The sequence below is a fragment of the Onychomys torridus genome, chromosome 8 (assembly GCF_903995425.1).
Source record: "Onychomys torridus chromosome 8, mOncTor1.1, whole genome shotgun sequence".
NCBI classification, from domain to species: domain Eukaryota; kingdom Metazoa; phylum Chordata; class Mammalia; order Rodentia; family Cricetidae; genus Onychomys; species Onychomys torridus.
Window position 1 is genome coordinate 105,537,301 of NC_050450.1, and position 23,535 is coordinate 105,560,835.

At 45.4% G+C, this 23,535-nt stretch overlaps 1 protein-coding gene across 3 annotated transcripts in view; it reads left to right on the forward strand.

Annotated features, from left to right (window-relative positions):
* The window catches only part of Tnrc6c (trinucleotide repeat containing adaptor 6C), an 83,119-nt gene that overhangs the window by 12,760 nt on the left and 46,824 nt on the right, over window positions 1-23,535 (forward strand). For 2 of the 3 annotated variants that reach the window (XR_004945599.1, XM_036194826.1), the window contains exon 1: window positions 16,006-18,460. Coding sequence is in view for 2 of the 3 variants with exons in the window: in XM_036194826.1 (XP_036050719.1) it covers window positions 16,081-18,460 (2,380 nt within the window). In the remaining variant the exon portion in view is untranslated. Of the gene's footprint in view, window positions 1-4,809; window positions 5,137-15,862; window positions 18,461-23,535 lie in introns of those variants that run through there. The other variant, XM_036194825.1, reaches the window with a different exon arrangement.

Here is a 23,535-nt window from a genome sequence, read left to right on the forward strand (position 1 = left end):
GGCTTGCAATCTGTGTGTTCGGCGCAGAAAAGACAAACAGAAGTCCTAACCCACCCATAGCCAATAGGCTAAAGGCAACTGAGCCATTCCCTTCCTTAATGAGCCTTACTGCAAATTGGAGTCCTTGTAAGATGGTATCCCAAAAGCAAATGGAACTTGAGTTTGTAAATTTATAACTTTCAAAGCCAATCAAAATGTATATAACTATTGAATTAAATTTATCATGCCCAATAGAATGAAAGATTAACTAACTGTGGTAGCTACTTTTGCTGCCAGGGTCTCCACTGTGCTAGCTGTAGTAACCAGTTATGAAATGGCAATCCCAGAAACAGTAGCAGCGGTGGCTGCCACTGCTATAACAGCAACAATGGCAGCAGCGATGTCAAATTCTCTTCTGGAGCGTGTGGGCATCCACTGGCATGGACACAACTCCAGGAACACAAACCACCAAGGCCCATTTTTCTTGATCTCAGCATGACTTAAGCTGGCAGCTCTGCAAAAGAACAACTAAGAACCATAAAGGAAAAACAGGCAGCTCACAAGGAGCAGAACTAATGGTCTCATAATGGCTACCTTCAGATTCACAAATTTTAAGGTATCTTCAAAGGTGGCTAAATGAATTTCAGGAGGCCAATAAATGTTGCACAGAGCCACTCCTGAAAAGTAGGTACTACACCAGCTTTCAGAGGATTGTGAAAATGAAAAGGCTTAGCTGGCCTGCTACTATTAACAAATGGAGGTCAGTGACCTTCAGGGTTATCCTTAATCTCCAAGGTGTCTGGGTGACACGTTCTCAAACACACATTACCTTCTGGAGAATCAAACCACATGGCTACAGTTCCTAGGCTTATGTTAATGCTTGCCGAAGCTGGCCATATTGGGCTCTCAATCCCCATTGGCATCAGAAGGGGAGAGTTTTTCATGAAGGTCCAATAGGTCTCTGCCATATTGGGATTCAGCAGCAGCCACAGGGCGCACTTAGTGCTCAGGAACCCAAAGAGGAACCTCATTGTCCTGAGGAAAGACACAAACAGAACCCCAGGCCCACACCAACACCAAATCAGGTCCCCTCCAAGTGCCAGTAGAAAGATCCTTTCACCGCACCAGAGGGTGATTTACAACAGGAGCCCTCCAGTGCTTATCTGCAGCAGATACTCCAGCAGAATCAGTGGTTACAGTTTTATTTCCCCAGTTGTTGGTCCATTTGGGTAAGAAATCATGAGTTGTGTATCAGTGCTCTCTATAAAAGGACACACTTGGCTCATTACCAGAGACGTGTTGCTCCACTCCTGGATATCTTCATTTGGAAGGGAAATAAATCACTTCCAAGTGGCCCCATTCAGCTGACAGCCAAGATAAAACCAAGACAAGAGCTAGAGCAGCACTGGGGTTGTGTTTGGGTTTCAAAAAGGAGGTTGTGTGAGTGTGGGTGCCCACTGTTGGGTAGCCTAGGGCAGGATTGAGAACAAAAAAGGTGTGAAGGACCCAAGGAGTGGTAAGAGATGGGCCGGTTCCTCCTGACCAGTGTAATGAGTGTTGCTGTCTTGTGCCTGAAGTGCGGGGATGGAGAGGAGGAGCTGATGCCTCTGGAACATGGTATTTGCTGTGCCTTTCTCCATTAAAAGTGTCTCCTCCCTTGGGGTTGGGGATTTAGCTCAGTGGTAGAGCGCTTGCCTAGCAAGCACAAGGCCTTAGGTTCGATCCTCAGCTCTGAAAAAAAAGGAAAAAAAAAAAAGGGTTTCCTCCCCTTTTCATTCTGTGATGTTGAACTCTTCCTAGCAAAGGATATGGGGGAAGTGTGTTCATATTTATTCATAATCACATGCTTTGAAGTAATAAACAGGAGACGTGGGGATGCACAGCTGGAGTCTTTTCCTAGATGACTTGTGTGCCCAGTAGTCTAAAAGTATAGTTTCTGCTCCTGTATCAGTACGCAGCAAACTTGTCCCATGAAGGGCTGGGTGGTAACTATTTTAGAGTTAGGAGACCATGTATGCTCTCTCTTGTGTATTCTTTGGTCTCTTCCTCCCATCCTTCAGAACTGTGAGAAGTATTCTTCTTGGTTTCTGCCAGGCTCTGTCCCCGTGGCAGTTAATCAAGAGGAAGGGGAGGCTTCGCAGATCAGACACACTTAGTATGTCAGACAAGCGACACAGGAGAGCCGAACATTCTGTAGTAACAGGTCTTAGACGTTGGTGGCTTAGACTGAGAATAAAGTGACTGACTTACAGCAGTGCTGACTTAACGTGGACTCCTTTTCCTGTGAGAGGTTTAACAACAACAGAAAATAGCCCCGGACTTGTCCTTTGGTCTAGTTCTTTAGTTAGTTGATATTGCATAGGATGGGTGCGTGTGCATGACACAGCCACATGTGGAGGTCAGAGAATTTTGTGGGATCAGTTTTCTCCTTCAACCTTTACATGGGCTCCAGGAATTGAATGCACGTCACCAGGTTTATGTGGCATTACCACCTTCCTGGCTCCTTTGGTCTTTTGTAAAAAATAGTAGCAGTATAGTAGAAGAGACCTGGACTGACAGTTTAAAGTCATAGCTTCTAGTTCTGACTCAGTGGTTGTGTTGACATTGGCCTAGTCATCTTTGTGGCTCAGGGAGTAGGAAGGCAGTGGCTCTCACTGGTGACCACAGGAGAGATCTTTTGTCCTGACGACTAGATGTGAGAATATAGTCAGAAGATGACATTGGATTTTAAGCCTCAGAAAGTCATTATCACCTTGCACAGTGTGGCCTCCACTGTGCAATAAAGGGCAGCTTACACAGACTCTCCAAGACCTCTCACTTCACAGAGGAGAGAAATTGGAAGGAAGCTGGGAGAGCTGGGGCCAGGGATAAGGGTGGCTGTCAAAGGCTGTTGAAGAAGTGTGCATTTTCCCGCCCTCCAAGGGAACATGAGTGACTCTTAAATTCCTTTCTTTCCTTTTTTTTTTTTTTTTTTGTTGTTGTTTTGTTTTGTTTTTTGTTTTGTTTTGTTTTGTTTTGTTTTTGAGACAGGGTTTCTCTGTAGCTTTGGAGGCTGTCCTGGAACTCACTTTGTAGAACAGGCTGGCCTCGAACTCACAGAGATCCACCTGCCTCTGCCTCCTGAGTGCTGGGATTACAGGCGTGTGCCACCACCGCCCGGTTTAAATTCTTTTCTTTTGAAAGAATGGTATCTGCCATATTAAAGCAAGAAAAGATGTAAACATCTATAAAACAGGTTAATCTAAGACCCAGTCTTTAGGTCTTTGTTTCTGCTCTGGAGAATCCTGGATGGAAAATTCAGGGCATCCATCTTTCCTCTCCTTTCCTGGCCACTGATCCTGAGACCCACCAGGTATGCACATGCCACTAAGAAAGAAGAAGAAAAACGGTGCCTCTCTGTGTGTTAGCATTTGAGAAATGTGTCACACAGTGAGAGACTACAATCTTAGTCTTAGAATAGAGTTAGCAGATATGTACCACAAAGAACAGTGTGTTGGTTGTGCTTCTATAGTGGCAGAAACTCAGAAAGTTTTGCCTAATTGCTTTTATTTTTTCTGCACACTAAAGTCACATTTATCTTCTGGGAATGAGAGGCTAAGGCAGAGCGGTAAGGCATTAGAGGTGGGATGGATTGTTGACGCAGGGTCAGCAGGAAGCACTGAGGGAGAACTTGCTCTAGAAAGGGCACCCTGAAACCGGGCATGGCGGCGCACCTGTAATCCAGCACTCGGGAGGCAGAGGCAGGCAGATCTCTGTGAGTTCGAGGCCAGCCTGGTGTACAAAGTGAGTTCCAGGACAGCCAAGGGCTACACAGAGAAACCCTGTCTAAAAAAAAACAAAACAAAAAGGGGGGCACACCCTGAGAGTCTTACTTATTCTGAGTTACTATAAAGAGAGAGTTCAGTTGCTTTCTTGATAGGCACAAATGACAGAAAGGTAGGAAAGACCCTGAGGGCACCGACAGTGTAATGGTTACTTGATGTACAGTAGAGTCCATGCTGGAGGACCCAAACTCAGGCTAATTAGAGCTGCCCATAAAAGGAAAGGAAAACAAGTTTATAGACCTTAGCATTGTCTTACTGTAGCTGTGACTTAGAAGGGCTATTGTACCTTAGAGAGGTATCTGGAGCGGCTGAAGAGACATCTCAACAGTCAAGCACATTGGCTGCTCTTCCAGAGGACCCAGATTCCATTCCCAACACCCACATAGCAGTGCACAACCACCTGTAACTCCAGTTCCAAGGGATCTTGCACCCTCTTCTGGCCTCCATGGGCACCAGGCATGTACATGCCGCACATAGAAAACACTTCAGAACATAAAAATACAATAAAAAGATACCTGGAATTGTTTCTTAACTCCTTTGTACAAAGCTTTTTATCAGACATAAAAGGAAAGACGTTCACAAAATGAGTAGGTGGAAACTTTTTTCCACCTATATATTCTGGATAATGGTTCACATTCAAGATGAAGGTGGCTCTGAGTATTGAGGGTCAGATCTTCTGCACCTGACACAAATTGTCTTTTTCATTAACATGTTTGTCACTGTTGGTAAAACAGGCCACCTGCATCCTTGTCAACAAGTCTGTAGCAGAGCACAGCAGTGTTGCAGGTATGGTCTCCATAAATGCCAACTCTGAGACCCCATAGTGCTCACCTAGTCATTGACATAACCCAAGATGCAGAATATTGCATTGTTACCATCAGAAGTTACATGATGCTACATTCACTGCACTAAACAAGAGCAGTGTGTCCTTGGGAACTATGTTTTATTTGCGTTTTAAGAGGTTTCTAAAGCTTTGGGTCATCTTTTTTCCTTTGGGACTTTTCAGTGCCAGAACTTACTAAGACCTGTTCAAGCCAGCCCCAACCTGCCGGTACCAGTACCAGTACTTCCACCAGCACTCTCTCTAGCAGCAGCAATGGCAAACGTTCATCTGCCTGTGGCCAGCAGCCAGCTGCATCCCGTTACCTGCCTCGGGAGGTGCCTCCACGCTTTCGCCAGCAAGAACAGAAGCAGCTGTTAAAGAGAGGCCAGCCGTTGCCTACAGGGACTTTGACCAGTGGGAGCCCAGCACAGGCTGCTAGACCTGCAGGAGCAAGCCCTCCTCCCCTCCCTGGAGCTGGGACACAGCAACATCCCAGCAAACTGCAGCCAGGTAAGAACTGGAAAGAATAGGGCTTTTTTTCTTCTTGGTGTTAGAGATAGGACCAGGGCCTTGTACATACTAGGCAGGTGCTTGGCTCCTGCACTGCTCCCCAATGCTGAGACTTTCTTTCCATGTGACTGTGGTCTCCACTACTCAGGCTGAGGTGAGAAGATCTTTTGTGTTCTAGAATCTGAAAATTGAATCAGTCTGTATAATGAGTATAAATGAGAAGCTGGCTCTTGACTCCCAGACAGACATCTTCATTTCACACCGTCTGTTTTCTCCCAAGCAGTGTCTGGCAGTGCTGCCGGCTGGATCTTCCTACCACCTCACTGACTCAGCAGCCTCCCCCCCCCCCCCCAATACCTGCATCTTCCTAATGTGCAGACTCAGTTTTTCTGCCACCACAGCTATGTCTGGTCAACACTTGTCCTCTCCATGGCCTGCTTTCTGTCCTGGCCACCTCACAGAGGAGCCATTGGTTAGTTTTTCCCTAGAGGCCCATGCAAAGGGCTACCCTCTCAGTGTCTCTCTGTTCAGAGCTTCCTGTTGCTTGTTTCCATCACACCTCTTAGAGCTGCAGTATGCCACTCTGCAGGGCACAACTCTGCGGGGTGCTATGACTTGCATCTTTTGCTGATGAATTTATTAGAGCCTCTGCTGCTTGCTCCTGCTCTGACCACCCAAGAGAGAGCTTGCAAACCCCTCTCCTCCATTCTTATTTGGCCTTATACTCAGAGAAGACCATGCCCTAAAGGGCTAGTCACCCCAATAACACTGGCTAAACAGAACAAATTCCCATAGCACTGCTCTCCTATGACTCAAGTCTCCAGAGTTGGTTCCCTTTTCTTTCTAACTCAAATACTATTCCACAGAAGTTGAATTGGCCAAGGTGGGCATGGCTAGATGACATGGCATTGTAGACTAACCACAAGAATTGTAGGGGAGCAGCTATGCATACAGTATGGGAGAGCCAGGCCAGATTCTCCTTCCAGACCACAGCTGCCATGTCACTTACACTCTTGGCACTTGGGACTCCTATCAGGTGAAAAGGTTCCTCCTTCCTCCTGGTAGATGGTTTCAGTTTCACACTGCATCCCCTTGCCTGTGACAGGCATCATCAAATGCAAATGACAGCGTGTAGCAGGACTGCTGAGACTGAGGTGTATAGTGAGCATGCACCCATCTTTGAAGCAGTTAGAAAGCAGGTTTTGTTTTGGTTTTGGTTTTGGTTTTGAGCTGAGGATCGAACCCAGGGCCTTGCGCTTGCTAGGCAAGCACTCTACCACTGAGCTAAATCCCCAACCCTAGAAAGCAGGTTTTTAAACTCTCAGTCTTACTGACTTGGTTCTGTCACACAGTGCAGTCATGCTTTCTCACCTCTGTGACCTGTATGTAACATACTGTGACTAGGAGCTTCTCTTTTTCATGGTTCAAATGATTTACTAAAGCCAAACCTAGGTCAGTTCATTCCAGTGTATTCCAGAGGGATAATAAGTTCTCTGCTTGCATCAAAACCTAATCCCTCTTCTTTTCTCTCCTCTCTCTGCCTTCTCATTTCTTCTCAAAACTTTAACATCTTGTTCCCTGTTAGGCTAACAGCAGTCATACTACTTACTGGGTGCTTTTTGCCATTTGCTGTTCTAAATGCTAACTACTAATTCCTTCAGTCCTCTCCAGGCTCAAAAACTACCCCAGGCAGCTTGTGAGCCTGAAGAGTGTGTGAATTGGTGCCAGCTCTGTTGAGGGCCGGTGGCAGGATTTATTAGCATTTTAAGTGCTCCATAAATGCCTAGAGCCAGCTGCTACAAGTGTGGGAATGTTTGCTTCCTGCAGGCTCCTGCTCAGTGGGCACCCTCTTTACAGCACTAAAACTGACAGGCAAGTGAACATGTGTCAGAGGCAAAGGGATTTGACCATGGCCTTTTTGAAGCAGTTCTGACCTTTGTCGTGTGTTTCATGATGGTCTAGAACAGCCTGGCTATGCTTATTTGTTACTTTTACTTTCAGTGCTGGGAATGAAACCCATGGCCTTGTCCATACTAAGTAAACACTTTTTCATTGAACTACATGCCCAGGCCTCAGCAACCTGAGGCTGAGGACTGGTTATACATGCTTGCTAGGCTGCAGGTCCCCAGAGAACAGTAATATACATTTTTCCTTCCAGACCCCAGTTCTGTCATCCCTCTGTGTTGACTCATTATAGATGGTGTATTGTCACATGAGGCTTACTAGTGTCAGCATTTCTGCCATTTTGTAGGACAACCAAGATTTCCGATACTTGCATGCAAAAATAAGTTCTGGCCAGGCATGCTAATACATGCTTTTAATCCCAGCACAAAGTTAGAGGCAGGATCTTTGTGAGTTTGAGGCCAGCCTGGTCTACATAACAATTTCTAGCCAGGGCTACATAGTAGAACCTAGTCTCAATAATAATAATGTTGTTGTTGTTGTTGTTATTATTATTATTATTATTATTATTATTATTATTATTATTATTCCTGGATATTTGTAATGTTCAATAATACGATGTGACAGTGAAACTTAGTCAAGTTTAAAACAGAAACAGACTTTTATAATGATCTACCAATTTAAAGCTCTGTTTTCTAGCATCAAGCTTATTATAGTTAATTCTGTGACTGCAGAATTATATGCAGTTGTTTTGTTTTGTTTTATTCACTCTGTTGGCTGTTCTCTTTGGGGCCTGCCACCCAGCTCTGGAATAAACGCACACATGGAGACTTGTTCTTCCTTATGAATGCCTGGCCTTAGGTTGGCTTGTTTCTAGCCAGCTTTTCTTAAATTATCCTGTCTGGGGGCTGGAGAGGTGGCTCAGCTGTTAAGAGCACTGACTGCTCTTCCAGAGGACCAGGGTTCAGTTCCCAGCACCCACATGGCAGCTCACAACTGTCTAACTCTAAGATCTGACACTCTCACACAGACATGCATGCAGGCAAAACTGCCAATGCACATAAAATAAAAATAAATAAATTAAAAAAATTATCCTGTCTACCTTTTGCCTCTGGTCTTTTACCTTTCTCTGTTTCTGTGTATCTTTTCTTTCCTTCCTGTTCCATGTGTGGCTGTGTGGCGGGCCTCTTCTTTTCTTGCTCTTTGATCCTCGATCTTCTCTTCCCAGATTTCTCCTCCTATTTATCCTCTCTGCCTGCCATCCCTGCCTATCCTTTCTCCTGCCAAACCATTGGCCATTCAGCTCTTTATTGGACCAATCAGGTATTTTAGACAAAGTAACACAGCCTCACAGAGTTAAACAAATGCAACATAAAAGAATGCAACACATCTTTGTATCATTAAACAAATGTTCCACAGCATAAACAAACGTAACACATCTTAAAATAATATTCCACAACATGCAGTTTACATATAACTTTGTAGGTGGCTTCCCTCGTGGAATCTGGGCTTTCCAATAAGTGTGCCCAATGACAAGTGACAGAAGCCTAGAAATGCCCTCAAAGGGCTCAGGGAGCAACTGAGGAAGACCACCCTGCAGCCTTCACTACAGCCACAGTCTAGAGAAGGCAGACCTACAAAACTGAAAACACAGGCCACAAGCCCTGACTTGGTCAGGATGAGCTCTGTGAGGGTCTCTGTCCTTCCCAGCTACAGTCCAGACGTTCTTTGTATACGCTGCTGCTGGTGAGTGAAGCCTTGGCTTTGGCACAGAAGAGCCCAACAGAAAGTGAACTTTTACATTCACGTTGATTGGGACAAGAGCTTGTTTAACCAACTGGAGGAAGACCTACCCTGCCCTGGTCAGATGAATGTTTGTGCACACACAGAGGGACTCACACAGTGGTGTGTTTCTAAAGCACGTTTTGCCGTGTTTTTTCTCTTTAGACTCTGGTTTTGCAAGGATTCAGGGTAACTCCAGCTTGAAGCATGTGAGAACTTTTTAATTTTTTGTTTTATTTTTGGGGGAGGGGGAGGCATTTATTTTGGGGGGAGGCATTTTGAGACAGGTTTTCTCTGTATAGCCCTGGCAGTTCTGGAACTCACTCTGTGGACCAGGCTGGCCTTGAACCTAGAGATCCACCTGCCTCTGCCTCCCAAGTGCTGGGATTAAAACCATATGCCACCACCACCAGGTAAGAACTTTTTCTTTAAAATATTTTTTAAACATTTTTCTCCTGTGCCTTTAGGCAGAATGATGTATTGTCTTCGTGCCTACTTTGTACATTCATAAACAAAGCTCTGAAGCTTTGACTAGTATGTGGCAGTAGTTAGTTCTTAGAGCTTTTTGGATTGAGACAAGAAAGTAATTAAGCACTTGGACTCGTGCCAGTTTACATATGGACCTTGCTTAGAATATTATAGTGCTGGTTTGCGGGTGCTGAGGGGTTGTATAAAGGAGATCAAGGAGGAATGTAAAACAAAGGTGGCTGGGGAAATACCAGTTTATTTGCATTCAGCCAGTAGGCAGCATGCTGTTATTCTTTTGGCTAGCTTTCAAAAAGTAACAAGAACGAGGGGTGGGGGTGGCTCTGGTGCTGATTGTCATTGAGTCCTGAAGTAAAATGTTCTTGACAATCGAGAGAATTTAAAGAGGAAGGAAGATCGGTTTAGTGTCAGCTGCAATTAGATTATCAAAGCTTAAAGAACCTGTCCACGGATGCCTCCTACTCCTGCTAAGGGGATAATAAGATGGGCTACTTCCCCAGGGTGGCAAAAGCATTCCAGGTCCATTTCAGGCTGGCACGGTCGGCGCCTGCAGGTAGCTTGAGCCTGACTGCTGGGAGAGATCTGGCAGTTGCACAAGAGGTGGCCATCATGTTGCAGTCAGAGCCCAGATGCCAGAGGCCGCTCTGCAAGAGGCGGCAGCTCCTGGGAGGTGGGCTGTACCGACTTCAGGTATTTCTTCAGACCCTAAAGCAGGAGAAACAGAACCGACCCTGAGCCTGGAGTAGCTGCTTTTCTCCAGCTGGAGTGTGTGGGGCATTCCAGCTTGTGGTGGGAGCTCTTGGCCACAGTTCAGAATAGAGAAAATGGGAGAGCTGCCCAAAGCAAAGCCATGTCCATGGCACTACTTACCCCACTGCCCATGGCACCATGCAGGCACACCCTCCCTGCATCATTTCCTGATTGTATCTTCATCTTCTCGACCTTGAGAAGTCATCTCTTGTACAGAAACACAAAGTGACAGATTATTCTTTTGGACACTGTTGTTCACAGCAAATTTTTGCTTTGTTCCACCTTATTGACTACCCGGGCTTGTAGCAACTGACAGGTGAGATGTGAGAGATTCTGCCCCTTGATGGAATTTGGAACACAAAGTACTTTCGCCCTTAGGTTTTTACATGAAATGTAAAATTTATATGTGGTAGAGGGGGAAGATCTCAAGAGCTGAAGACAGCTGTGACATTGACCCTGTCCCTAAAAACCAGGTAGCAAGGAATCTGTGCTCTCAGTAAATATTAAGGAACACACACTGTCAAACTTTGAAACCACCAGGGACTACTTCCTACAGTTTGTGGTTTATTACTTTGTGATTTCAGGTAAAAGACATATGGTGATGAAGAACAAGTGCCTTTACTGCCAGTGTGAGTGCCAACTAAAGCATCCAGCACACTGTCCTCACATTCCTAGCTGGTTAATTTGATACCTAATTAAAACTTTGCTTACTGTAGCTTTTGGGAGGTATATATTATCTACTTTGCCTAGAAAATTTTATCCTCATATGGTAACATTTGGATATTTAAAAATCAAAAGGGGAGCTTTTCCTTTCCTGCTGTTATTTAATCCTTTTTGATTTAATCACTTAAGACAGCTATCTTGCTTAGATTTTTATAGAGACTCCTATTTATAGAACAGAAGCCGTGTAAACACAAGAAGAGAATTCATCATTACACTTGAACCCTGTTTATCTTTCCTTTTTTGAGGGAGTTATATTGATAATAGTGAGTGATGGGTAGCAGGACAAATCATGTTCTGAAGCTTGTGTTTTAATTCCTCACTACTTAGGGGTTCCAGACTTCAGTGAGTCACCCCACCTCCCTCACCTCTCCCTTTTCTTGAAAGATAGACAAGGTTTGTTTGTGAGGTTCACTTAAGCTGGTGTCTGTGGAAATTCTTCAGAGCGCTGGTAGGTGTGTGATGTCTTAAGGGAAGTGAAGATTCTCACTCGTCAACTCTGGATATATATACATGCAGGCAAAATATCTATATATAGAGAAAATCAATAAATCTTAAAAAGCAAAAAAAGATAGAAAAAGTCCTTGTGCTACACAGGACAACCAGAAATACCTGAGGACTAGGTACTGGGATTCCATGCATGCCTACCACTTCCAGCTATGTTACTTTTGTGTCAGGCAGCAAAGCTTTCTGTTTTCAAAGGTTGATGTGACCACATGTTCTTTCCAGTGACTATGATAGTTCTTCACACATGGCCTTAACTCTCTAAAGGAACAGAACTTACAGAATGAAAATGATATGGGATTTATTAAAAGCTAGACCAACAATGGCTGTCTACCAATGGAAGGTTCAAGAATCCAGTAGTTGTTCAGTCTACAAGGCTACATGTCTTAGCTGGTCTTCAGTATACACCAGAATTCCAAAGAAGTGTGCTGTAATGCCAGTGAAGGAACGGACTTGCTAGAGCAAATGAAAGAGTGTAGTCTTGCTGCTCCCATGGTCTTTAGGTAGGCTTCCCACAGAAGGTGTGGTCCAGAGTAAAGGTGTATGTCCCACCTCAAAAGATCAGATTAAAAGTGTGTCTTCCCACTCTAGATGTTTTAATTAAGGTAAAGGTGTACCCACCTACTTGGGTTTTAGTTAGTTCCAAATGCAGTCAGCAACCAGGAATAGCTATCCCAAATACACCCTTGTCAGTTGAACCCATAATCATATCTCATGCCATTCTTTATTGCAGAATGAAAACAATAACCCAGTCGTAATTATGCCTAACATGGTGTAACTATCCCATGTACAATCACATTATATATTTAACCAGGCCATAATTTCACCTAACATGATGTAACTCTCCCTTGTATAACCACAAATGCATTAGAACTTTTAGGAAAAGTGGCAATGTCCCTTAAAGAACTTTCTTAGTTTTTTAAAATAATTTATTTTTATTTTTTGTGCATTGGTATTTTACCTGCATGTATGTCTGTGTAACATGTGGATTGCCTGGAACTGGAGTTATAGACAGTTGTGAGCTACCATGTAGGTGTTGGGAATTGAACCCAGGTCCTCTGGAAGAGCAGTTAGTGCTCTAAACCATTGAGTCATCTCTCCAGCCCCAGAACATTCTTTTAGAAAACTTAAATATGATAACCATTGGTAATCTCTTAATGTTATATGATAAAGAAATTGAGGAAAGGGCGCACACCTTTAATCCCAGCACTAAGGAGACAGAGGCAGGTGGATCTCAGTGAGTTTCAGGCCAACCTGGTCTACAGAGTGAGTTCCAGGACAATCAGGACTCTTACACAGAGAAACTTTGTCTCGAAAAACCAGAAAAAAAGAAAGAATTTGAGGAAAAGAAACACAAATATCTATGCAAACACATTCTTAACAAATTATGACAGAAACACTCTTGTCAGTTATAATCCTAATTTCTGCAACTGGTTCCATGGCCTTAGCTGGTATTTATAACTGCCTTCCTCCACTACCTGTTCTGCATTTTCTCCACCCTCAGCAAGCACCTCAGCAGGTCTTGGCTCTTCATTCCTGACAGGTCTGTGCCCTTTGTCATCCTGCCTGGATTACTTATAGTAGTTTCCATTGACTTTAGTCACAGAGCACAGTAGCACCAAGAGACTCTCCAAAAGATCTTCTGCACTCCAGACAGAATCCTTCTTACCTCCATTGTGGAGAAGCAATCCATTTTCCCCATGGTAATCTGCATCAGTCACCTCTCCTAACACTGTTACTCCTTCCTTAGCCTGTTGGCTTAAGGGTATCAGAAGCCCAAGTGGCCAGGGGGATGCCTGAGCTTCTGGTTCAGTGGAATAGGTTGTGACTCCTGGCAGAAGCATTCCTTACTCTGAACCAAAACTTCTGACTAGCAGAACATAAGGTCATGGGAACAGGAAACTGAAACTTTCCTGGTAGGTCATTAGGGGTGACAGTGAGTGGAACTATTCCCCTTTCCACCTCTTGGTTCCTGGACCTGTGGATCTTGCTATAGGAGAAACTATGCCATATATTGGATACTGATTCAAAGCATATACCACCTTCTGGAGAACGCTGCCCCAGCCCTCAGGCTGCTGCCACCTAATTGATGTTACAGCTGTGTCTTCAAAAGGCCATTCCATCTTTCTATCAGGCCAGCTGCCTTGGGATGGTAGGGACCACGGTAAGACAAGTGGATTCCATGATCGTGAGCCTGCTGTTGCACTTCTCTGGCTGTGAAATGAGTTCCTTGGTCTGTCACACGAATCCTAAATGCTCTCATAATAAAAAACCCGGAACCAGATATCAGGGTGATAGCTGAAAGATGAGAGAAGCAGAGCAAGCCACCGCTACCACCTTTTACCTCACCAACTCCTCAACCTAACAGATCCTCTGCAAGAGAGTGAATTTCTGTCTCCTCCCACCTTATATTCCTTTCTCTGCCCAGTCCTATCACTTCCTGTTTCAGCCTTCCTAGTGCTGGGATTAAAGGTGTGTGATCCCAAGTGCTGGAGTTAAAGGTGTGTGCCACCACTGCCTGGCTCTGTTTCTTTTTCAGACTGGATTAATCTCATGTAGTCCAGTGTGGCCTTGAATTCACAGAAATCCAGACAATCTCTGCCTCTGCCTCCCAAGTGCTAGGATTAAAGGTGTGTGACACCACTGCCTGACCTTTGTGTTTAATCTAGTGGCTTGTTCTGTCCTCTGATCTTCAGGCAAATTTTATTTGTTCAAAATATCACCATATTGGTCAGAAGCAATACTGTGTGGAATACCATTATGGTAGATAAAGCATTTTATAAGTCCATGAATCACAGTGTTTTGGCAGAAGCAGCATGCGCAGGAAAGGCAAATCCATAACCAGAGTTAAGTATCTACTCCAATAAGAACAAAGCATTGTCCTTTACACAGAGGAAGTGGTCCAGTGTAGTCCACCTGTCACCAAGTTGCTGCTGGTCACCCTGAGGAGTGGTGTCATATCTGGGGCTCTGTGTTATTTCAGCTGTTGGCAGATCTGGCACTCAGCAACAGCTGTAGCCAAATCAGCCTTGGTGAATGAAAGTCCATGTTGTCGAGTATTGTCCACAGAACAGGTCTTATCTACCTGACTACTGAACTCCCTGGCTTTGGATCAGCACTTACATGGAACACAAGTATCTTCACATTCCTTCACCTGTTTGGAGAAATCTAGCTACATACTCTTCCCCAGATGTGTTTCTCAACAATTTTCCAATCGAGCTCTTTCCAAGTCCCTGATCATCTAGCCAGTACATTGGTACAACCTATGAATCAGTGAAAAATTGCACGTGTGGCCATTTCTCCTTCCAAACAAAGTGCATGACCCTGTGTACTGCCTGAAGTTCTGCCCACTATGAAGATTTCCTTTCACCTGTATCTTTCAGTGTTATCCCAGAAAAGGGTTGTAATACTGCAGTTGTCCACTTCTGGATGGTGCCTGAATGACGTGCAGAACCACCAGTAAACCAGTCTTCTCTTGTTTGGTCAGCCAGTCATAGAGAACATCCTTGAGGCTGTAGGTGAATGCCTGGCAGCACTATGACAGGAGTAGAAACCATGGGCGTTTGGACAACTTCTTCATGCAACTTGCTGGCGCCTTCAGGACCTGCTCAGGCTCAATCATGTGTCTATACCTCTTACATTTGATAATGGATGCCCTACACGTCCTTCATTATGACTTGGTGGATCAGATAATTCCCAGCTCATAAAGGGCAGCCCAAGTCACATGGTCACTTGGTAGCCCCTTGTCAAATGTTCAATTTCCACCAAGGCCCAATAGCAGGCCAAGAGCTCTCTTTAAAATGGAGACTAGTTGGGTGAAGGTGATGGTGACTTGCTCCAAAATCCCAAAGGTCTCTTCTGTGAATCACCTATAGAGGCTTGCCAAAAGCCCAAACAACATTCTTACCTGCCACTGACCCCTCAGGAGGATACCATCAGGTCAGCTGCATCATATGGTCCAAGTGGTAGAGCAGCCTGCTGGACCTATTGAAGAGCCTTCTGTTCCAGGCCTCACACAAAGCTAGCAGCTTTCCCAATCACTTAGTATATGTGCTGGAGTCACACATCCAAATGGGGATTATGCTGTCTCTAGAATCCAGATTGGCCCACTAAATGTCCTTTCTTGGTAGTGGAAGGGGCCAGGTGCAATAACTTACCCTTCACCTTAGAAGGAATATTACTGCATACCAGAAACCACTACTGGATTCCTAAGAATTTCACTGAGGTAGAAGATCCTTGAATTTTGGTCTCTACCTCCTGCTCATTTAGTCCAATGAGCATAATGTCATCAATATAGCTGCTAAGAAAACATGCTAAGTCTTAAGGGTTTGTTTGTTTTGTAGTGTTTTTTTGTGGTGCTCTACACTGAGTCATACTCACAGCCCCTTTAAGGCTTTTTTTTTTTTTCTTTCTTTTTTTTTGCATTTGTCATTTAGAATTGAGAACTTGAGATTTAAAAAAAAAAAAAAAAAAAAAAAAAAAAAAAAAAAAAAAACCCAAAACTAGTTATTAGAATTCTTAGTTGATTCATTGGCAAATGGAAGGAGAATATAATTTTGAGTTTCATTTCATCTTTTTTCAGATCTTGGTCACAGTGGATTGGCAGAGCATTATGAAAACTCCCACTGGGGACAGCAGCCCTCTTACAGAAGTGAAGCCAGCTGCAGCTGGGATAAAGTGACAGCAGACAGGACTGACCAGGAGGTGTGGCCGTCCATCCCAGGAACTGAGACCGAGTCTGCCTCAGAATGTCCAACAGACACTGACTCTGCCTCCAACTGTGGCTCAGAGAACAGTAGCATGGCTACAGGGGCCGCCCAGGGCAGCTTCACAGGACACCCCAAGAAGACCAATGGCAATAATGGCACCAGTGGTGCCCTCGTCCAAAGCCCTTCGAATCAGAGTGCCCTTGGGGCAAGTGGAACCAATGGGAATGGAGCGGTGGCCAGAGTGTGGGGTGTAGCCACAGGCTCCAGCTCTGGCCTGACTCACTGCTCTGTTGGTGGTGGAGATGGAAAGATGGACAACATGATTGGAGATGGGAGAAGTCAAAATTGTTGGGGTGCTTCCAACTCCAATGCGGGCATTAATCTCAACCTTAATCCTAATGCCAACCCAGCTGCCTGGCCTGTACTCGGGCATGAAGGAACTGTGGCAACAGGCAACCCTTCCAGTATTTGCAGTCCAGTCAGTGCCATAGGTCAGAATATGGGCAGCCAGAATGGGAACCCAGTGGGCACCCTAGGTGCCTGGGGAAACTTGCTGCCCCAAGAGAGCACAGAACCACAGACGTCCACTTCTCAGAATGTGTCTTTCAGCGTACAACCTCAGAACCTTAACACTGATGGACCAAATAACACTAACCCCATGAACTCTTCCCCAAACCCTATCAATGCAATGCAGACAAATGGACTGCCAAACTGGGGCATGGCTGTTGGTATGGGGGCCATCATCCCGCCCCACCTGCAAGGCCTTCCTGGTGCTAATGGATCATCAGTCTCTCAAGGCAATGGAAGTGGTGGGGAAGGATTGGGCAGTTCTGTGTGGGGACTGTCCCCTGGTAACCCTACCACAGGAAATAACAATTCTGGGTTCAATCAGGGGAATGGAGACACTGTGAACTCAGCATTAAGTGCTAAACAGAATGGATCCAGCAGTGCTGTGCGAAAGGAAGGGAGTGGAGGGAGTGCCTGGGACTCGGGGCCTCCTGCAGGGCCTGGCATCCTTGCCTGGGGAAGGGGCAGTGGCAGTAATGGCATTGGTAATATCCACTCAGGAGCTTGGGGCCACCCCAGCCGAAGCTCTTCTAATGGTGTGAATGGGGAGTGGGGGAAGCCCCCAAACCAGCATTCCAGTAGTGACATCAATGGGAAAGGATCAACAGGGTGGGACAGTCCCAGTGCCACCAGCCAGACATCTGCCTTGCAGCCTAGCAGTGAACACGTGAATTCGTGGGCCAAAGCCGCATCTTCTGGAACTACAAGTGAAGGAAGCAGCGATGGGTCTGGCAATCACAATGAAGGAAGCACTGGGAGGGAAGGAACAGGAGAGGGCAGGAGGCGAGACAAGGGGGTTCTAGACCAAGGGCACATCCAGTTGCCAAGGAACGATCTTGACCCAAGAGTTCTGTCTAATACTGGTTGGGGACAGACTCCTGTAAAGCAAAACACTGCCTGGGAATTTGAAGAGTCCCCCAGGTCTGAGAGGAAAAATGACAATGGGACAGAGGCCTGGGGTAGTGCAGCTACTCAGCCTTCAAACTCAGGGGGGAAGAGTGATGGGTCCATCATGAACAGTACAAATACCTCTTCAGTATCGGGGTGGGTCAGCTCGCCACCTGCCACCGTGCCAGCAAACACAAGCTGGGGGGACAGCAACAACAAAGCGCCAACTGGCCCAGGAGTTTGGGGGGACTCAATAAGCTCTACTGCTGTTAACAATGCTGCTGCCACCAAGAGTGGCCATGCTTGGAGTGGGACCGTAAACCAAGAGGACAAATCACCTACCTGGGGTGAGCCTCAGAAACCCAAATCCCAAAACTGGGGAGATGGACAAAGAGCAAACCCAGCCTGGAGTGCAGGAGCAGGAGACTGGGCAGATTCATCATCTGTCCTTGGACATCTAGGGGATGGGAAGAAAAATGGATCTGGATGGGATGCTGATGGTAATAGGTCAGGGTCTGGTTGGAATGATGCCACGAGATCTGGGACCAGTGGCTGGGGCAGTGGCACAAATGCTAAGGTGAATCCAGGTACAAATTGGGGGGAGTCTCTCAAGACTGGTACCCAGCAGAACTGGGCTCACAAGCCTCAAGACAACAATGTGAGTAACTGGGGAGGAGCTGCTTCTGTTAAGCAGACAGGGACAGGGTGGATTGGGGGGCCACTGCCAGTCAAGCAGAAGGACAACAGTGAGGCAACTGGCTGGGAGGAGCCTTCCCCACCATCCATCCGACGCAAAATGGAAATTGATGATGGTACCTCAGCTTGGGGGGACCCAAGCACCTACAACAATAAAACTGTAAACATGTGGGACAGAAACAATCCAGTCATCCAGAACAGTACCACAACCCCTGCCACTCCCACGACCCCCACCTCGAGCAGCACCACACACCAGGCCGAGACGCCACCTTCACACCAGGCTGGCACTCAGCTGAATCGGTCACCACTGCTCGGGCCAGGTATGCTCGGGGGCCCTCTGGTCATATTACTGGTGTGTACTCTGTCTGTGGGTGAATCCTTGGACTGGTACTTTCATAGCAAATGACTAGTGTAGCTGTTTCCAAGGGAACAAACAAAGCAAGATCCTCTACTAGCTCTCCAAGAAAAGCACTGGGTATGCTCAATACAGCCAGGGTTTCCAGCCAGTTGGGTCCTCTTTATCATTCTTCCAGCAGCCACAGGCTAATTTTGTTTTGAACTTGTGTCTTACTATGCTGTATTCTGCTTGTCTAGGTTCTTTGTCAGTAATAGATCCGTTGGGCAGATGACATCCTTTTATAACATCAACTTTGAAATCTTTCTGCCATGCAGCTGTATTCTTTCTGTCTGCCTAAACCACATGTTCATGGTTCTGTGCATTTCCTTGGCTTTTGCCCACTCGATGAAGCATTACTTGATCTTAGTCAATACCACAGCCAGGTACAAGCTCATTCTTCTGCCCTGTGCTGTGCAAATAGTCTGAGTCTGTCCCATACTATAATCCAACCTTTGCATGACAGGGCCAGCACCAATGAGATTTGGGAGGAAAGAAGCAGAGTCCTCTTCAGTGAAGCCCGGGACCCCTTGCATTAGCGTGTCTTTTGCAAGGTGTCTATTACTAGATTAAACAAGTCATTCTCAGCCCTAGCTTTCCTTAAATTGCCTTGGCACTTCATAAGATGGCCTGTCAGTCCCAGAGAACCTAATTTAATGGTTCTGGAACAGAACTTCTTCACTGATATTTTTCAAGTTCCTCCCTAAAAATGAAACAATGTTTGTAAAACTTGAGTCATTATACAAGTCATATTTTTATTTCAGTTGAAAGACAAATTTCAAAATCAGACTAAGACTTGTGTTTAGAGTTCTGCTCTGTGCAAGTGGGAAAGAAGATACTGGGATAATCCAGCCAGAACCACAGGCAGCTTGAGTAGTTTTGAATGAACAGGAACCCATGTTAAAGCATAGGCGCAATGCAGGTGGACTTTGGAGAACCAGCAGGATCCTCAGGTTTCTATATGGAATATTGGTCCATGGTACAAAGCACTATGCTCTAAGCATGGTTTGTGAGAACTATACCATCACACTCCCTGTATGTGGAAGGGAATACTGTCCAACTCATAGCATAGCTGTGTTCCGAGACCTTGCCCTACAGATGGACTTCCTAACCTCTCTTCTTCCTTAGACAGCCAGGGCCCGAATCGGCCTCATTGCATAAAGTTTTGTCCTTGAGACGATAGTGTAGAACTTGAGCAATTAACTGAGGGTACTTTGTCTGTGTGCCCATTCTATAGGAGCTTTCCTCATTTTTTACAGCAATTTCCTATAGTTATGATTTCTGGTGTTTTTAGTGGTCTACTGGGAAGCTTTGAACTTAAGGATGCTGTGCTCAGAGCATCCTTGCTTTAAGTATGTAACATACTGTACAGTTAGCAGAGGCTGCAGTCCACTCATCCCAGAACTGCACTCTGTAAGTGAGCCTTAAAAACTGATTACTTTTTGGTAAAGCTATTCTGTCCTGAGGACTGCTCGTCCATGTGTGTCACTAGGTCCCAGGTGGAGAACCCTGTTCCTAGTTTTAGCTTTTGCTTTCTGTTTTGTTTTCTTTGGAGTTTTTTTTTTTTTGGGGGGGGGTGTTGAAGGAGATAGTTTTGTTGGGTTGGGGGGTATATATATGGAGTGTGCTTGTATGTATATGTATATTCATATGTGAGTAGACAGGTATACATGTATATTATTGTAGAGGTCAGAGGTTGATATTACGTGTGTTTTTCAATCACATTCCACCTTATATATTGAGGCTCACCAGTTCAACTAGTCCACCTTAGATAGCTTGCTCCATGGGTTCCTTGTCCAGCTCCTGAGTATTGGAATTACAAGCAGGCCTATGGCAGCCACTTTACCCAAACAGGAGTTTGATCCCTGGGACATGTACAGTAGAAGGAGAGAACCAACTTCTACAAGTTGTTTTCTGACTTCCACTGGTACTCCATAGTTCCCTATCCTTCAAAAATAAGCAATTGTAATTTTTTTAAAAACCAATGTAAAGATGTTGGCTTAAAACACTGTCCTGACCAGTCAGACTACTGAACAAGAGCTGAATGGACATGGACAATCAGTAGTATCTCTTGCTCCATACCACTAACAGAAACAGTGACGAGCTCTTTACATCCTCTTCTCCCATTCTATGTGGTACACAGAGGGAAGAACAGGAAGGGATTCTTGAGTGGTTAGACATCGTGAAGAAGGCTTAAAGCAATAAGCAACCTGAGAAGAGGCCCAAGGACACATGAGACCTTTATAGGCATCTGGACTGTATCTAGAAACCCCAAGAAACAGCAAACAGTTCTAAGAAGAACTTGACAACTTAGGCTTCCTTTTTGTAGAACTGGTTGTTCTTACTAGAAAACAGAGATTGCATCAGTGGGAATCTGCATGGGGAAGCAGGTGGTAGCAGCCTAGAGGGACAGTGGTAGGGTGAAATGGAGGGGTGCTTAAAAGGTTAACAGTGACTAGGAAAGCAAAGAAGTGACTCAGTTGTGGCAGGACACAAGTAATGGTGTTCTTGCTGGCATTTCCAGAGCACAGGAGGCAAGAGAGTCAGCTGGGAAGGAATAACACCAAAGTATGTACTTGGAAAGGTGAAATCTCAGCGCAGAGCTAGCTGCAGCTGCAGCTGTGGGAGAGTAACTGTAAGTAGTTACAATCAACAGAGAAATATTTAGAGGCTAGGGCTGTGACTCAGTGAACGAGTACTTTCCTAATGTGTTGAAGGCCCTTGGGTTCAATTTCCAGCCCCACAAAGAAAATACTTGAAGTGGCAGAGCACAACATATTTAAAAGTCAGTAGAAAGGAGCATGGCTGCAAATGGAGAGATCCCTCGTTTACTAGGGAAGAAGATCCATGCTCCAACTTGTAGAAGAAGTAAAGGGTGAGTGCCCAGGCAGGCCATCTAAGAGGCCAGGGGCTTAAAGACACCAATATTAGCCATGAGGTGACAAGGTGTGAGAGCAGAAACGTGATGTCTGTGTAGAAGATGGAGCAGATTGCTAACCATGCCTAAAGGGCTACCAGACAATGATATACCCAAAAGTGGGTAAAATGGTCATAGTTTAGCCCTGCAAGGCCTACCCTGAGTTTGGCAATGTTCATGCTAAAGTCACAAAAGGTAGCAAAACAGCCAAGCCCCTGCTGTGGGGCCTGCAGGCCAGTAAGGGAGCCAAAGTAGGTGAATTCTGTATGTGACGTGAGGAAGGGTGATGAGGGAAGCCAGGAGACCATGCTGTGGTTAAATATGAAACATGGAGACTGAGCAGATTCTGGGACAAGAGGAGTGTCCCCTTCTGTGCTCATTCGCATGGTATGTTTGCTGCACTCCACAGTTGACTTGCCACATAGGAATCCTGGATGGATCTGTCTGCACCTCTGTCCCTGAATGAAATGTCACAGGTTGCACCCAAACCCATAGATGTTCCCAGTGGTGCATATTTTTCTGTGAATCAGCATTTTTAGTGAAATAGGCAGAGTTCTGTCTGTTAGAAGCCTGGAAGATAGGAAACATTGGTGTCATGTGGCAGCATTCTACTAAAGGGCTGTGTTCCCATTCACACACTTGTACCAGCCTAGAGAGCCCCAGCACTGTAATTGATCACTAACCAAAAGTTCTGGGCCCAGTTTCTGCTGAACCAAATTACAGGCTGCTGCTTCACCATCTGAACATGCGGTTCCTGGTTTGTTTGCATGTTTGTTTGTGTGATGGATTATGTGTAGGGATATGTCTACATGTGGTTATGTGTTTTAATGAATACAGGTGCCCCAGAGACCAGTTGTGAGCTGCCTGACATGGGGACTGGGAACTAAGCTCAGGTCCTCTGGAAGAACTTCAAGTCTCTTACCTGCTGAACCATCCCTACAGTCCCAGTTCCTGTTTTGTTTTGTTTTTTTAGCTGAGGATCGAACCCAGGGCCTTGCGCTTGCTAGGCAAGTGCTCTACCACTGAGCTAAATCCCCAACCTCAGAACTCAGATTTCAAGGACTTGAAAGAATGAAGGAAATGAGGAGGAAAGACAATTGATGGGAGAAAAAAAGTGAAGGAAGCCAGGCAGAGTAGTGCACACCTTTAGTCCCAACATGCAAGAGGCAGAGGCAGATGGATCTTTATGAGTTCAAGGCCAGCCTGATCTACTTAGTGAGTTCTAGGAGAGACAGAGAAGGAGGAATTTGAAAATTAAATGCAGTGTGTGGAGAATATGGTATAATGGTACATTCTTCTAATCTCAGTCCACAGGAGGCAAAGGCAGAAGGGTCAGAAGTTTGAGGCCAGCCCAGACTACATAATACATAGTAAGTTCTACGCCAGGCAGAAGTACATGTGAGAAACTGGTTCAAAGCATAATGACACAGTGTAGTGGGAGAGGCCAATAGAACCAAGTCTCTACATTGTTACCTGTGTGTGGTAAAGATGGGAAGCACTCTGAGAAGAGGTAGCACTCGAAAATGGCCACCACAAGCTGAAGGTGATGGTTCACAGCTTAAATCCCAAGACTTGGGAGGTAGAGGCAGGGGAATCTCTGATTTTGGGGCCACCCTGGTCCACAGGGTGAGCTTCAGGACAGCCAGAGTTACAGCCCCTGTCTCCAAAAACGAGAAGGGGCACCACCATGGCCCTCATAGCATGATGAATAGTCTCACCATGTATGTACTGGTGTACATGCAGATGCATGTAAATGTGTTTACATGTGTATGGAGACTGAACGAAACCTCAGGCATCATCTAAAGAACACCTAAGAGACAGTTTTCATTGTTGTAGGCCTTACCAGTTTAACTACGTTGGTTCCTCCTGTCTTTCCAGTTCTGGGATTACAAGAGTTTCACTGTGTAACTATTTCATCAAAGCATACATGACTGCCAAATGCAACTGCAGAAAAATGTATATGATACAGACTTCAAAGTCCCTGTGTCACTCCAGCTTCTGGAGTCTGCATATTCTTAGAGTTGTAACAGTATCATAGAGGCCTCTGTGAGTTTAGATACCATTAACAAAGACAAAATGATTTT